Source organism: Nannospalax galili, unplaced genomic scaffold (genome assembly GCF_000622305.1).
Source record: "Nannospalax galili isolate Female #2095 unplaced genomic scaffold, S.galili_v1.0 scaffold485, whole genome shotgun sequence".
NCBI lineage: Eukaryota > Metazoa > Chordata > Mammalia > Rodentia > Spalacidae > Nannospalax > Nannospalax galili.
Window position 1 is genome coordinate 2,730,039 of NW_008354534.1, and position 16,347 is coordinate 2,746,385.

Here is a 16,347-nt window from a genome sequence, read left to right on the forward strand (position 1 = left end):
GGCTTCTTTTAAAAAATATTATTTTTATTTTATGTATATGAGTATATTACCTGCATGTGTCTAAGTGCACCTGTGTTGTGCAGTGCCCACGGAGGTCAGCAGATGGCTTAAAAATACTCTGGAACCAGAGTTACAGATGGTTGTTAGCCACCATGTGAGTGCTGGGAACAGAACCTGAGTCCTCTGCAAGAGGAGCTGGGGCTCTTAACTGCCAAGCCATCTCTCCAGCTCCTCTTCCAGCTTCTTAATTTGAAAACACAGTTATTTGCAACCTTTTTTTTCCCCTCCAGTCACAATAAAGACAAACTATTCAAATTTGAGCCTGGGCTGTTCTCAAGTGCTCAAGATTGAATAAAATGTGTTGGATAATATTTCATTTTTATGATTTATAGGTCTTTACATATAATTTTTGGTTGCATTCTCCAACTGAAAAACAGAACTCATACTTTCTGCTCTTATCCATGTTTGAAAATATGTCTAATTGTCAAGCTGTCTTGGATTGATAGGGTTTTTATTTCCTGTTTTTTTTTCCCCATAGATTATTCCTAAAATTTTAAGCTTAAATATATAGGTAGTCACAATCTGTTTTCCTCTGGACATAGATATACCTTTCACTTCCTTCTCTCTATTCACTAAAAGCTCTATGTTGTTTTCTGTCTTCATCCTCTCATGGAGCCTGGTTTCATTTCCATCCATTGTTAAATTGTTTGTTCTAGAGCAAGTCTGGTCTCACTCTTTAATGATAGGAAGGTTCACACCTGCTCACTGGGCCCTTTCATTGAGAACAACAGGGTTTTGTTGTTGTTGTTGTTTCTTTTTTTTTTTTAAGCTATCCAGAACAGATTTTCCCCTTTGGATCATGTGTGTTCACATCTCTTTCTCCTGTGTTGGGCAGCTGATGGCTCAATCTTCTAGTTCACAGTTAGTTCTTCAGAGAATTCTGTGATCTTGTGCTTGTGCTTTGCTCTGAGACCACCAACTTGCCTCCAATGTAGAAGCAGTTGTTTGCTGATGAGAACTGCTTCAGGTAGGATATGTTCACATTGGATTAAATCCACTTCATCCAATTAAGTGATTTTGATTACATATGTTGAAACAGGTTCTTTTAACCTGGGGGCCAATATTTGGCTTTTTTGTTTATGCCAGTAGGCATGAACATTTCAAAGAAACCAGCTGGGAAGAAGTTCCAGCATTCCCCAAGTAGTGTTCTTGCTTGGATGAAAACAGATCTAACACTGAAGGAAGAAGAGAAAATAGGTGGTGGTGGTGGTGGTGGTGGTGGTGGTGGTGGTGGTGGTGGTGGTGGCACCAAGGTCTCTCTGTTCTCTGAGATTTCATGATGTGAAGCCATCATCAGGTGAATATAATTATATTTTTTAGTTGTGTGTTATCTCTTTACATCCCTAGGGCTGTGACCATTCCTATTCCTGACATGTCTGGCTAGTTGGGGAACAGTCAGCATGGCCATTTGTTCCCCTGTCCCTTCCTGGTGGCGGCAGCGATGTTGGGGGTGGTGGTGGTGTTGGTGGTGGTGGTGGTAGTATTATAAAATACTTAGCAAAGCTGCATGTTTTCCTTCAAGCCAGGCCTGAGTCTGGAAAGGACAGAGAGTGGAAAGTGTAGGTATGACTCAGAAGTGGTGTAGGCGTGGAGAAAATATCTTCTCTAGCAAAAGATCTCAATTTGAAGGAAACATTGGAAATTTCTGGAAGGAGATGTAAAATTTCGATGTCGAAGTGGGATTCAAGTGAGATCCAAGAAGAAAGAAACACAGAAGAAAGGGAAAAGTTCCCAAGATATACACAGGAAATTTGCACAAGACATGGGGACCATGAAGATGAACCAGTAAGAAGTCTTTTTAAACTTTCACTCAGTGAAACGAAGAATACAAGAGAACCCTCCCACAACAGGCTTGAATGAACAGAAGAAAGCATTTCTAACCCTAAACACAGGTCTTTTAAACGAACTTATACATGTTTTTCAGAAACCTACAAGGCATACCTGGGACTACGCAAATAGCTGTACTATGGGAATTTCAGAAGATAATGGAAGGCATTGGAAAGCCTTTTGTGAAATACTAGCCACAAAGTCCTCAAATCTTCAGACATGTATGGACATCCAGAGGCACGAGGTTAAAGGGCTCCAACTGGATTCAACCGAAGCAGACATTCACAGGAGCACAGCATTAAAAAAATGTAGAATATACAAGACAGAGGGAGTGCTGAGGACATCAAGAGGAAAGTGGCTCGTCAAAGGGGATGCCCGTTACAACTGCAGCAGGTTTCAGGGCAGAAATTTGGACACCAAAACCTAATCGTTCTTAAAATTGAAATGAGCCACTTCACCGCAGTCCTCCTCAGTAAAACATTGCTTTTATGGTAGCTCTATCATCACTTTGCTGTTGGGTAATGCTATTGTTGGCATAAAATAATGACAGTGGGGCGGGAGGGATGGCTCAGTAATGAAGAGCTCTGGCTGTGCTTGCAGAAGACCCAAGTTTGATTGCTAGCACCCACGTCGAATGGCTCACAACCACTATAAGTCCAGCTCTGGGGGATCAAACTCTCTCTTCTGGCCTCCACAAGCAATGTGGGCGTACTCACACACATATCCATAATTTTAAGAAAGAATAGTCTTCGATGTCCAGAATTTTATGACCCTTACTCATTGCTAATAAGTTGATCTCTCCTGTTACTTTGGTGTTATGCCAGAGTATTTTGAGAAGATAAATAGTTGTATTATGTAAGAAAGGAGATGACACCAGATTTACTTCTCAGCTCCCCCCCAACAGAATTCCTTTCTCATTTACTAAATATTATTAGCAATAGGGGAGAGACAAATGGTCAGACTTGTGATAGATAGATCAGGATTTCATGTATTTTGTGCACATAACCAAATCTTGTGTCATAGCTTATTATCAGAATAGGGCAATGGAATTTTAGTGTCATTATGTAATAGTGCATAGAGATTCTATTGGCCACACATGGGGATGGATTGGATGCAGTTGTCTTCCTACACTACCCACCTGCACGATGGGTATCTTGAAGATGTGAGGGCTTTTAAGTCCTGCCTACTTTCCAAAAATGATGCTTTCTGTATTATCCCTGTAAGTCATTATTCTTAACTTTGACACTAACATGCGTTAGCTGTTGGATTCCATCTCTATCCACATATTCAGCACCTCTGTTGAGTTCAGGTGGAGGCTCGTTCCCACCTTTGAGTGCAGAAACAGTATGCCTGTATTTTTCCCCTAAAGTTCATCTCTATGTTCAGTTTGATTTGTGCTATAGGAGACAGGTCTCCTCTCAAGGTGTTGGGCCAGCCTGTTTTAGGAATTATACTTTTGCAGAATTGTGACAAGCAATCTAGTTTTCTAATACTTTTGAACCAGGACACATAATTTTTCTGCAGTGATGCCAGTTTTTACCAAATCAACTTGTTGGGAAGGTGAGTTTGTTTTACCAGAAAAATTCTGTGTAATAGAAAACTGAGTGGCAAAAAAAAATGTTAGAATAACGTTGGGTCAAGACCTGATGACTACTCAGAATTTGACAACGATATTTGGTCATTTCTAGAACTCATTTACTATTAGAATATGATTGATAGCATATATCAAGATGAGGGTCCTGGTATGTTCATGAAACAACAGATCATACTAAGTGCATTTATATAAATATAGGTCTAAAATGTGTCTTTTGAACTCAAGAGCCCTGTAGTAATCCAAAAGTTATCAAAAAGGCTTAAGTTTGCAACTTTGCAAGCATGTAAGAGAGTTAAAAATATTTAGCCAAGTAGGATCATTATGAAATAAAATCAAGGTGAGAAAATGCAGAATTCTTTTGATCAACAGGTTTACTGAGGGTAGAATTGACGCCAATAAAATACAAGTATTTAAATTACACTGTCTGACTATTTTGACACTCATATCCATTCAGGGGAGCTGTAGGAAGCACGTACATCTCTAAGGGTGCCCAGTGTTCCTTGGGATTGCTTCCCTCATCGTCCTCCCAGGACAGCCCATTCTCATGGGAAACCTGTGTTCAATGACAGTCAACTGTATTTTCTAGAATTTGTCGTGACTGGAATCATGCAACACTGATATTAATACACTCTTGGCCTCACTTGTGTCACTCAGCATAATTACCCCGAGATTCATCTCTGTCGCAGTTTGTTATGGTTTTACTATTGCGTAGGACCCCATTGTATAAATACTTCACAGTTTATTTTTTGCAGTCTTCTCAAAGCTTATTTTTATTGAGGCATATTATTTGTACCTCTTTATGGGGCTGTATCGTAGTAATTCAATTGATGTATACAATGTTTAATCAAGGCAGGGCATATGCATTTCCGTCTCTTCAGCCATTAATCATTCGTATGTGTTGGAAATGTCCTCTTCTAACTATGTAGTCTGTTTTACCATGTCGTTACACATTACACACTGAACTTCTCTTCCCATCTCCCTTCCTGTCCCTTATGCCTCCCAGTGTCTAGTGAACACTGTTTTATTCTTCTACAAGACTACTGGTTTCAACAAATGAGGAAGGACATGTTGCGTTTTTCTCTCTATGTCTGACTTATGTCAGTTACCATAATAACCTCCAGTTCTGTCCTTTCCCATGTGAATGCCCTTCGTGTCTTTCTCTTGCTTGACAGCTCTGCCCAAGACTTCCAGTGCTACGTTCAATAAGGATGGTGACAGTAGACATCTCTCTCTTGTCCCACATCATAGAGGAAACACTTTCATAGCTTTTCCCTACTCAGTATGATACTGAAAGTAGGTAGGGCTTTCATACCTCACCTTAGTGTCTTGAGGTATGTTCTTTAATTTTGACAGCTTTCATCATGTTATGATAGTGGATAATATTGAAGGATTTTATGCATCTGCTGTGCTAATCATATGACTTTCTGCTGTGTTATGTCATGTTTACTGCTTTGCATATCCTCAGTCTCACAGAGATCCACCTGCCTCTGCCTCCTCTCCTGTTAGGATTAAAGACGTGCACCATAATGTCTGGCTTACTTTGCATATATTGAACGATCATTATTGAGTTCATCCTAGGATGAATGTCTGGATCATGGTGTATGAGATTTTGGTGTACTGGGTATGTGTTTGGCTATTTTATTGAGAAATTTTGCATTTGTGTTCATCAAGGATGTCATTGTATTTTTGTTTTCTTTGTCTGGTTTTGGTAGCAGGAAACATGGGCCTTATAAAAACTGACGGAATTAGTCCCATCTCAATGTTTGGAATAGTTTAAGAATAATTGCAACCCACAGTAAAGCCATCAGGGTCTGGAGTACTTTTTAGAAGGTGGTAGACTTTTAGTGTCATTGTTCGGCACTGATCTATTATCGATTCAATGGTAGTGAATCGCACATTCTCAAAGTTATCCGTTTCTTTTATATTTTCTAATTTTAAGAGGTAGTCCAAGTGGTTTCTTACATTCCACTGTGTTTCCTAGGTAATGCATTTTGTCTCTGATTGTATTTGGGTATTCTTTTGATTGATTAGTGTATCTAAAGATTTGGCATGTTGTTTTTGGAAAAACATCCCTGTTTGATTTATGTATGTGTGTTTACTGTTCTCATCTTTATTTAACCTATTTCTGTCTCACCTTCTTTCCGAGTCTGACTTTGTTGGTTTGAGTTTCTTCCTCAGTACTGGGCTGCGTCCCACAGATTTTAGTATGGTATGCTGTCATATTTAATTTTTATCCATTTTATTTCCTCAATTACCTACTGGTCATTTTGGAACATATCAATATCTATGCATTTGTATTTCTTCTGATTTTTGGTGTATTCTGTTTTGGACTAAGAAAGTATATAACATGATGTGGTGGTTTGAATGAAAATGTCCCCCATAGGCTCCAAGTGCTTGGATATTTTGTCCCCAGATGATGGTGCTGTTTTGGGAGGTTTTAGAAGGTGTGGCTATCCTTGAGGAAGCATGTCACTAGGGGTGGGTTTAGAGCGTTCTTAAGCCTTGCCAGATCTCTGGTCAGTCTCTCTTGCTTCCTGTGCCTGTGTGATGGTGTGAGAGCTTAGCTTCTGCTGCTCCTGCTCCAGCCACCTCCACCCACCATGTCTGCCTGCCATGATGGACTGTAATTCCCCTGGAACCGTAAGCTCAAATAAACTCTTCCTTCTATAAATTGCTTGGGTCAGTGTTTCTATTGCAACAGCAGAAAAGTGACTAATACACGTGATTTCAATTTTGAGAAGTGTGTGGTCTTGATTTGTGCTCTACCATACAGTCTATCCTATAGAATATTGTATGTAAGGACAAGGAGCATGCACATTGCAAGTCCTGACCGATAACTGTTCTCCATGTCCATGCTACGTCCTTTTGCTTTAACGTGTGACTCAAGTCATTGTTTCTTTGGTGATTTTCTGTCAGGATGACCTGTCCATTGCTGAAAGTGGGGGATTGTAGGCCCCCCAACTATTAATATATGAGGGTTTATATTTCAATTTAGATGTTATATGCTTTATAGATTTGGTCAGCTGGTTATTAGGTGCTTACAAATTTCCAATTGCTTTATCTTCTTACTGAATATGAATTTTTGGCAGCATGTTACTTTTTTGATATAACATCTGCCCTGTTTGAAATGAACACCACCACTCCTGCTTACTCTTGATCTGTTTGTGTGCTAGATCTTTTATTAACTCTTCATTTTTAAGCTATGAGTATGTTTACCAGTGAAATCTTTTGTAGGTGGCACAGAGCTAGATCTTTTTTTAAATGTGCATTTGGCAATGTTTTTTGATTGAGAAAATAAATCCAACTTATTCCTGGCTATTATTCATACATATAAACAGGTTTCTGACACTTTATCAATGGGATTCTGCTTTTGTATATTTGCATGGCCTTTCCCATGTCTCTTATTTTTTTGGCTTTGGTGGTTGAGTCTTGAGTGTTGTCCTGTGTCTGCTCTTCTAGCGAGCTTTGTACATTCATCTGTTTTCATAATGGCTGCTGTACTGGCACTGTGAGAGTCAGATAATACTCTGTTCAGAAGAGCAAAGGTGGAGACTTCCCAGGTTCCTATAGGGGGCATATGAATAGAATCAACATTTGTAACCATGGCAACCATTGGCCCTGAAGCTCAGCACACTGGTTGATTAGCAGTCTTCCCCTCATTTAGGACCCAAGGTTTCTGACTAGGTCAAGGGTTTGGCGAGTAGCCCCTAAGAAATGATGGTGTATTGCAGTGGCTTTTGAGCTTGGGACAGATCCACAGTGACTACCTCCTTCAGAGCAGGTGTACCTGCATAAATTTACAGCTGTGTGTGCAGTGAAATTCTCTCCAGTTAGGACTGGGGCATGCTGCTGTGATCAGGGTTGCTGTCTCCTTCCCACTGGTCATCAGGCTGAAGTTTGAACCACTTGCGTTCTTTACTCTGGCTTGTCTTTCCAACTCTCCCGAGTTTGCAGTTTTTCTTTTTCTGCCCTCTGACACTCAAGGCATCTCTGAGTGGCCATTTCACACTATGAAAAAAAAAGTGGTAAAGCATAAGATATAACTTTCGCCAACCTCTGACTTAAACACAGACCAGTCTTTAGAGGTGAAGCACCCTAACTTCGATGCTTGTTCAGTCTCTAGAAAACCGTCTAAAGAATCTGTCAGTTTGATTACACACACAAAATCTCAGGACTTTAAATAACTCCTTTTGCGTCATCAGTAGTTTCACAGATTTCCAAACCCCTGTCTGTGTTCCCTGCCCCTCTTTCCTCTTTGGAACCAGATATTTGTAGAATTTTTCTCTCATTCTGCTAGTCTCTACTAAGCAGGTCTCATTTTCCTCTTAAAGTTATTTCCTAGTTTCGGTGAATGTTCTTCAACAATTACACCAACTAATTGATAAGTAAGAGAATGCAAAAGTTAAATATGGAGACATAGCCGTGTCCCCTTCGTCTGTCATATACAACCAAACTGCCAATGTACAGACTACGAAATCTGTAGTAACTGCTGTTTACTTACAAAGAGCCTCTAGTTAGTAAAACATAAGCTTTGTAGATTATTAGAAAAGGTTATTTTGAAGCTATGAGATAGGATTTGTGAGCGGATCCCATTTACATTTTCCCAACAATCCAGAATGCCCGTAGAAATCTTGAGGCATTCAGTACAGTTAGCCTTCATCGCCCTGTCTTTTCAGTCCATGGATGTTAGGAGGTGTTCACCTCAGCAAGTGCTCTATAGACCTTTACAGATGTTATTGATCAGAAGACACAGCAGCTTTGTCTACTTAATATTTTTCCAAGTCCTGTAAACATTTTTGAATATTTGTGGTCATGTTGTGTAAAACTAAGAGCTTTCATTTGTTTTTAAGTCAACTCAATACCATGTAAACAACACACAAAACATAACCATGCATGCAGACATAACAGAAAGCAAGGATTTTAAGCTTCCTTTTAGATTTATCATTTTACAGTTACACCAGAGGTATTTCTTTAATTACTGCTCTGATTGTCTCCTCAGCAATCCTCCTTCTATACTTCCATCTCCTAAGGAAGGACTCAGCTACAACCAGTCAGAACACTTGAATCGCAAAGTGGTCAAGGTCTTATGCAGATCTTGAGTCGTGACTGAGCTGCTGTGGGGATGTTTTCCTGTTTTCACCCTGAGATTGCTTTCTCCCAGTGTGCCTTTTGTTCATTTTACATGTTTCTGCAGCTTGAGGGGGCTCAGGTCACTAGATATTCACCCAGAGAATATAGTTATTTGGGGATGTGATGCTGTTGTAAATCCAGGGGAGCACCCCTCGGCATATCCATGAAATTCAGTTTGTTTTCCGTGTATACCTTTTCAGGGTAGAGAGAACAAGCACTTCTAATATCTGGCATCTTCATAATTAGGTGCACTTAATATTTCTATATGGTGGTGGGGAGGGGCACAGAGTGCAGTGCTTAGGAGAAAGCCAAAAATGGAAATACAGATGATGGACTAGTGAGAGGACAAAAAAGACTGGTAATAAAAGTTCTGCAAGAGGACACACCCAAACCTAACCATGAGCTTAGAATAAACCCAAGGTTGTGTTGAGCAAAACAAGGATACTGGCTTCACAGTAAGACTCACCAGCATCCACTTGATCAGGCATCATGTACTGGGATTAGGGGCAGAGAGGGTTGGTACCTGGCTCCAATGCAGGTGACTTTTCTGGCAAAAATAGATCATCTCTGGGGCTTCATGATAGGCACCAAAACTGTTGATATCAAGTAATGTCTCTGTTTTAGTAGAAATGAGAAAAGAGTTTATTGTAAGCCAAGTGAGAATGACCAGGGCCCGGGAACACACATTCAGTCATACAGGGAGTAACATCATCTTTTAAAGTCACAGAACTTAACAAAATAAATCAATACATACAATCTCCAAGTAAATTAGTCGGGCATTAGGGAGGCAGTACTGATACGATCGTACTGCATTCTTTAGCGTTAGTGTTAGTGGAGGTTAGAAACCTTAGGAGCTTACATGAACTTCTCAGAGTGTATCTGATAGTCACGGGGATATTAAGATCAGCTGGGTGGGTGTGGTGGTGCACGCCATTTGCCCTCAGCTCACAGCATTTCCTCTTTGCACACTCCCAGTGTTCTAGTCGTGCAAGGTCAGGTGGTCAGCAAGATCTTTGAGGCAGCCTCCTCAGACCACACCAAGTCACAGTATGGTGACATCAAGCTCGCTGCAGTTGGACTGTACAGTACTGATGGTGCCATACAATCTGAATTCTTTTCTCTATTCTGGGCAGATAGGATACAAAGTCTTAGAGGAATGGGGCTAGGAAATTTCATAGAGCTTTTGCCATTCGTTGATGGCAGTCTCTCTTTAAGCAAGGAGGATAAGGAAATATTCTTTGAAGAATATCAAATGCAGAATGTGAGAGTGTTTAGGATCTGGGAGAAATAGATATGGAAAAGGAACACTGAAGATTGCGGGAACGGTCTCCTTTTTGTAAGTATAAAATTCCAGTGGCGAACAGTTCTAACTGCATATGACTCTCGCTATTGTGTTCTTATTCAGGCACCTCATTGAGGGAAGAAACTTAGTGGGAAAGTAATCTTTGAGTCTGATTTCATAAATTATTATAGCTGTTACCACCTAGGAGAGACATTTTCCCACAGCTCTTCAACCGAAGGATGGTTAGTTTTGACTGAAACTTGACAGTCTAGAATCACCTTGGAAGTGACTTTAAGTGCTGGGTTGTGTATGTAGATCAGGTTGGCCTGTGGGCATTATTATGAGGGATTATCTTGATTACATTAATGGAGGTGGGAAGACCCTCCCACTGTGGAGGGCACCATCCCTTAGGCTAGGGATACTGAACTGTATGAGTAGAAAAAGCCAGTTGAGCATAAGCTTGAATTCACTGCTCTATGTTCCAAACTGTGGATGTGACCAGCTGTCTCAAGCCCCTGCCACTGTGACCTTCCTGTAGTGACTGACTGTAGCCTGGCATTGTGAGCTAAAATAAAGCCTTTCTCCCCTAAACTTCTTTTGTCAGGAGAGTTGATTATAGTAACAGAAAATGAAAGTATGAAGGATCATAAATGATCTCCCCTGGCTTCTTACCTCTGCTTCCCACAGATCCTTCGTCATCCAGCAGATCCCAAGCAGCAACCTCTTCATGGTGGTAGTGGATAGCAGCTGCCTCTGTGAGTCTGTGGCTCCCATCACCATGGCTCCCATTGAGATCAGGTATATCCTTTTGTGTGTGGGTCCAGCTGACACTGCTGAAACTGGTAAGGGGGATGCAGCCCTAAGGAAACGTGAGGGAGCTGTATCAAAGAGGGGATGGTTCCACCCTGTCCACTGTTATAGAGAGAAGTTGTTGAGGTACTGTTGTGTCAAGTGTTGACCTCTGCAATTCAGAGTTGGAAAAGTAATCCTCAGAAACATGCCTTAACTACAGTCAACATAATGAATCCCTTAAGTGTGAGCGTTTAAAGGCTCAGAAGATCAGAAGGCGCCCGGAATCCTGTCATGGCTTCCATCCTGAGGCAAGTCTGAGAACCATTTCTATTTTCTTTTCCCATCAGATTCACAATGAGTACCTCACAATCACCAGAGAACTTCAGCTTAAAAGTTTACTCATGAGAAAATAATCTCTTTTAGGAAACCGAAAAAGAAATGCATATAGTCCAATAGGGCTGAATATCGTGTTCCTGCTGTGTAGTCTCTCCTTAGCGATCTATCCCATGTGTACTTTTAAAAACTTCTATCTTTCTTGTTAGAGAGGTACTATAATTTTAGCCCAAACAAGGTGGCTCTGGCCATCTTGGTTAAAAGTATTTTCCCTTGCTTACTTCAGATAGCATTTTGTTTACAAGACATTCACTTAAAGAAAAGCAGTCATAATTAGGATCAGTGTGAGTGATAGAGGTCCAGCCTCTTCACATTGCAGTATGGCATTGCCCTCTACAAACCTGTTGGGCCGTATTTATAGCTTTTCTGGGATGCATGTGAACAACAGGCCAGCTGCATCAGCATCCAAACCCTTTAACTACGTCAAGTGTGATGCCAGGGCAGAATTAAGCCTGTTCCCCACAAAGGTGAATTTGTATACATTCTGCAGTGGTGTAGATGTCATCATTATAAACCTATCCAAGTAACAAATTCACAAACTCTACTTCTCCACCCAGTGTAGAAAGCTTGCCAGGAGCCATTACTGTAGGGAGATTGGATACCTACTCTTGTAAGTGCTACCATAGATATCTGAGTGTTTGTGTCACCTTCAAATAACACATACCTTACTATTGGGTAGGCTCTCCAAATTGTAAGATGTTAAAGTCAGTATAATATCTATAATTAACTGGAGTTTTTAGAAATATTTGCTCCTGTAATCAAAGGCGATTCAACAGCAAGGACTTGTACAAATATATGCTCAAAAGGTTTTTAAGTAGGGAAGCAGGAGTTGGGGGAGGGGCTAAATATGATTAAGATATAGTGTATGAAATTCACAAAATTCAGTAAAAAAGATTTCCAATGATCTTCTGTAGTAAAGCCATATATTACTATGCAAATACAAGCAATAAAACAGTGTCTGTTAAAACCACTGAGAGGCTGATTCAGGGGAGTGACTGCAAAAGTGGGGCCAGTTTGGCCTACAGAATGAGACCCTGTCTCCAAACAAACAGTGCCAAGAATTATAAACTTAGGCAACCAAAAACTACTAGAGTTAGATTTTCTTTGGTGACCGGATATGAGCTAGGCATCCATATAGAATACTAAAATTGGGTCAGTGCAATCAAGTAAGTGATTTTACACATAAGAAAGCAGTTCGCTCAAAGAAGAAAATGTAATTTAGCCTCACATAGGAAAACAATCGTCCTGTGAAAAAGTCTAGGAATTAGATGTTTCAAGGCTACACAGCTAGGGAAGAAAAGCAGACCCATTGAACTTCTCAGACACCTTAACCTATGTCAGAAAAGGTGCCAAGGTCAGTAGCCACTTTACAGAAGTTCAAAAAATAATTTACATCAGATAGTAAAATCCCTGTTAATTGCTGTCTCACATATAGCAATGATACAAGGTGAAAAGACACGCAACTCTAGCCATCAGAGACAAAACTAGTTTTCAGCTTTATAGCCTCCCTATTAGGCAACTTTACCCCAGGCAGGAGCGCAGGCTAATAGAGACTAGTGTTAGCAGTCTTTGGCTTAGGAGAGAGAGAGAGGAATGCCCATTAGTGAGGAGATGGCTGAAGAGAATGGATCGAGAACGGAGCTGGCAAACTGTTCATCAGTGAGTGGATTAGAAACATGTCGGAGACAGGAACTAATAAAATTCTTTAGCTTTTGCGGAACGAGGTCTCTGTTTCCCCGAAGCTGTCCGGTGCTAAGTCTGAAATATCTGTGTCCCTCCCCAGCTGCGGCCCTTCATTCAGAGTCTATACAGAACTCTTGCGCATTTATATTAAGATCACAGCAGTCGCCTGTTCCCATAGCCCTTTACCCCTTGACTGTTGTACATAATTCTCAAAGAAGGGCTGTAGAGATGGCACTGCAGTTCAGAGCCATATGCTGCTCTTGCAGAGGACCTGGATTTGGTTCCTAACTCTCCCACTTCAGGTGGCTCAGTCACTTGTAACTCCAGTTCCAGGTGATCCAACGCCTTCCTCTGGATTCTGAGGGCACCTGCACTCACATGCACATACCAGGCCTAGACACATAATTTACAAATTAAGCTTTTTAGAAAGTAATAATTTTAAAGAAAATTTTAGACTGTTTTATGCATTGGCAACTGCAATTGGAGATTCTCGTCTCTACTTGAGATTTAGACAAACCCACATCTTCCCAGCATTTGGGTCCAAGAAAACTTTGTTCTCAGTTCTAACCAGTATGGACCTCACAAGGCTTAAGACCTCCTGCAAGCCACTCTAATCAGCCCCTGCTTTCCCCACAGGAGAATGCGAGGGAGTGTGGGGGAGCACAGAGTCTCCAGGCCCAGGCGGCCCTGCTGCTGCTGCCCCTGCTTTTGAGCCTCTTCTCAAGGTGACACTGACTGAGATGTTCTCTTGGCATGCTATAAATCATGGATAAACTGTGAACCCAAATATGGTGCAACATAGGAGACATGCAGTATAGCCCAGCCATCAGCATCTCGTAATTTTAAACTGTGCGTGATAGAAATTCTTAAAGATATGTTGACAAAAAGTTATCTTTTTACTTTGCCAGTCATGCGAATGTGAGTTTGCCACATGATCACCCTTCATCAGAAATGGGGCTGCACTTGGTAGGCAGTGTCCCGTCTGCTTGACAACCATGGAAAACAATTTAAAATGGTGTACTTTTTAAATAAAGTATATTAAAATCATAACTGTCTTGTTTGGAATTCATTATTCTACGGACTGAGAACACAGTTTTAAAAAAGAAAAAATATACATGGGTGGAAAAAGTCACCCATTCCAGAGACGAGTAAGGGCGCGGGCAGAGAATATGCCCCCAAGCAGATTCTAGACAAATAGTTAACAATTGTTTAGATGTTCCACTCAATTATAAAAATATTTACAGAAGTAAATCAAACTGTCATCTCCATTGGGGAGATTCCATTACATAGAATCTTGAGTTTGTTGAATTAGACTTCAATAGAAATCAAACTTTGAAGAATACAAGCTCTCATAATATTCAAGTGCTGCACTATTTAAGGACAAAAATAAAGAAGTCATAAATCCCAGGAAATTCTTCTGCAAAGACTTGGAGGAAATGAAGAATGACCATGAAAGACATTGAAGCCCATTCCTTAAACATTTGGCTTCTGGCTTTGCCCATAAATAAGAGGTGAAACCAGATCTGCGATATTACAGAATGTGAAACAACCAGACCTGTAACCATTCCCGAAACACTGGCTTCTGACCCAAAGAAAACAGAGTCCACTGGATCATTGTAACCAAATAAGGTGGAACAATTTGCATGTGTAGGTAAAACTGCCATCCTCTTTCTAAAATGGCTGCAGTGCTGACAGGAATAAACACACGACATGCTTCATTAAGTGACTGCCTACAGCTGTGAGCTCAAGAGAGCAATGCTTTTACCTGCAAAATGGTAGCCACTGTGGGGTCCCAGAGTGGCTCTATCCATATGTTCACTTCGGGGCACTGAGAAATTAGTATGTCCATTTGACGTGCATACAAATAGATGTGCACAGCAGGGTGTGAGAGCACATGCCTTTAATCCCAGCACTCAGGAGGCAGAGGTAGGTGGATCTCTGTGAGATTAAGACCAGCCTGGTCTATGTAGTAAGTTCTAGGCCAGCTGGGGCTACAGGGAGACCCTGTCTCAGAAAAACTCGAAAACCACATAGAGATGCAATGATAATGCAACTTTTATCAAACAGCACCCCATGCCCCACGGCATGGCCATTATAATTCTAAGGAACTGGCAGAAAGAAGTCACGCATGTGGCATTAGAGTAGATGTAATTTAGTAGTAACGATGCACAAACACATGCTGTGGTTGCATTCCAACACTGCTCTAAGCAGTGGGGTGAAATTGCTCTTATGACACTGTGACATAAGGATAACGGACTTGAGTCACACCATGCTGTGTGGCACCGCCAGTCCTCACGCTCCTGCAAATGGCCCAGCAAGTACTCTGAACTGTCTGCTCTAATGCATCACCAAGCAACTGGGCATGCCCATTATCTATTTTGCTAGTAAATAATTTTCTCCAACCTAATGTGCCCTGAGTACAGCTCTCCATCCCCTTTTACCACATGTCCCCTTGCCACTGACTACGCCCCCTCTGCTAATACTGCGCCCTTAGCCCTTCTTTCTGTGGGTCTCAGGAGTTCTGTCCCTCACACAGCAGACCTGGGAACCCCTGGTCTCTGGCCCTGGCTTCTGCTCCTGCCATTCTTAGGCCCTTGTTACTGGGCCCCACTCACATGGTGTCTTCATATATCCCCTGCCTTCCACTTTCAGAGACAGCCCACGCCACAGTCCATTCTCTACATGTAGCCGAAGCAGTTCCTTTTAAACAAACATACAATTACATACCCTCATCCCACATGACTACAGCAACCTACAGACACGCTTATCGTAGTCTAGCATGGGTCTCCAGTTATTCTGTGTGTTAAGACTATCTGGGGAACTTTAGAAAATCTTGACTGCTCAGGACAGGCCCCAGGTGTTTACAGTTCTTACACGTCTCTAGGAGATGCTACTTGAAGTCAGGTTGGAGAAACATGGACCCATGAACCTGCAGGGTCTCAGCTTTGGGCTCTGCCTGCCTTTCTAATGCTGCTATGCTTCACTTTCTCCCACACCCACTGTGTTCTGCTGCTCCACACTCCTCTGTCCCTTGATGTGGGCCGTGCTCAGCATTACTCCTCCTGTGGCTTCTGGGCTGGAAGGCTCAGACCCTGGTTTCCACACAGCTGCTGTTCCAGTCTTTGGGCTCCACTGGAATACTCCATAGAGAGACCCAGGGAAAGCAACTCTTCCCATGCAGCCCAAATACACAAGTCTGGAAGGATTTTCAGCTTCCTCTGTATCGCAGGACTTCTCTGACATCATGACTTTAATTCCAGCTCCTAGAATGCTACAGAAACTAACACCAACCATGCTATACCTACCTACTGGTGGGCTGGGGAGATGGCTCAGTGGTTAAGAGCACTGGCTGCTCTTGCAGAGGACTGGGTTGGGCTCCCACCACCCACATGTCGGCTAACAACCATCTGTAACTCCAGTTCCAGGGGAATCCGGTGCCTTCCTCTGACCATTCTGGGCCTTGCAGGACATGGGTGTAGTTACATACATGCAGGCAGTGCACTCATTCACACAAAATAAAAAAAATTAAGAAACAAAACCTAGCCACTGGTGATCCACAGGCCTGCCTTTCCTAATACTGAAGCTA

General features: G+C 41.6%; 1 protein-coding gene across 4 annotated transcripts in view; it reads left to right on the top strand.

Moving 5' to 3' along the window:
- Positions 1 to 13,811, top strand: part of Cacna2d3 (calcium voltage-gated channel auxiliary subunit alpha2delta 3) — a 918,594-nt gene extending 904,783 nt beyond the window's left edge. For 2 of the 4 annotated variants that reach the window (XM_008851836.2, XM_029555393.1), the window contains exons 35-37: positions 10,581 to 10,693; positions 10,911 to 10,993; positions 13,398 to 13,771. In XM_008851836.2, coding sequence (XP_008850058.1) covers positions 10,581 to 10,693; positions 10,911 to 10,993; positions 13,398 to 13,490 — 289 coding nt within the window. In that variant the 3' untranslated portion in view covers positions 13,491 to 13,771. Of the gene's footprint in view, positions 1 to 10,580; positions 10,694 to 10,910; positions 10,994 to 13,397 lie in introns of all 4 variants that reach the window. The other 2 variants (XR_003846886.1, XM_008851835.2) reach the window with 2 other exon arrangements.
- Positions 13,812 to 16,347: the final 2,536 nt, after the last annotated feature.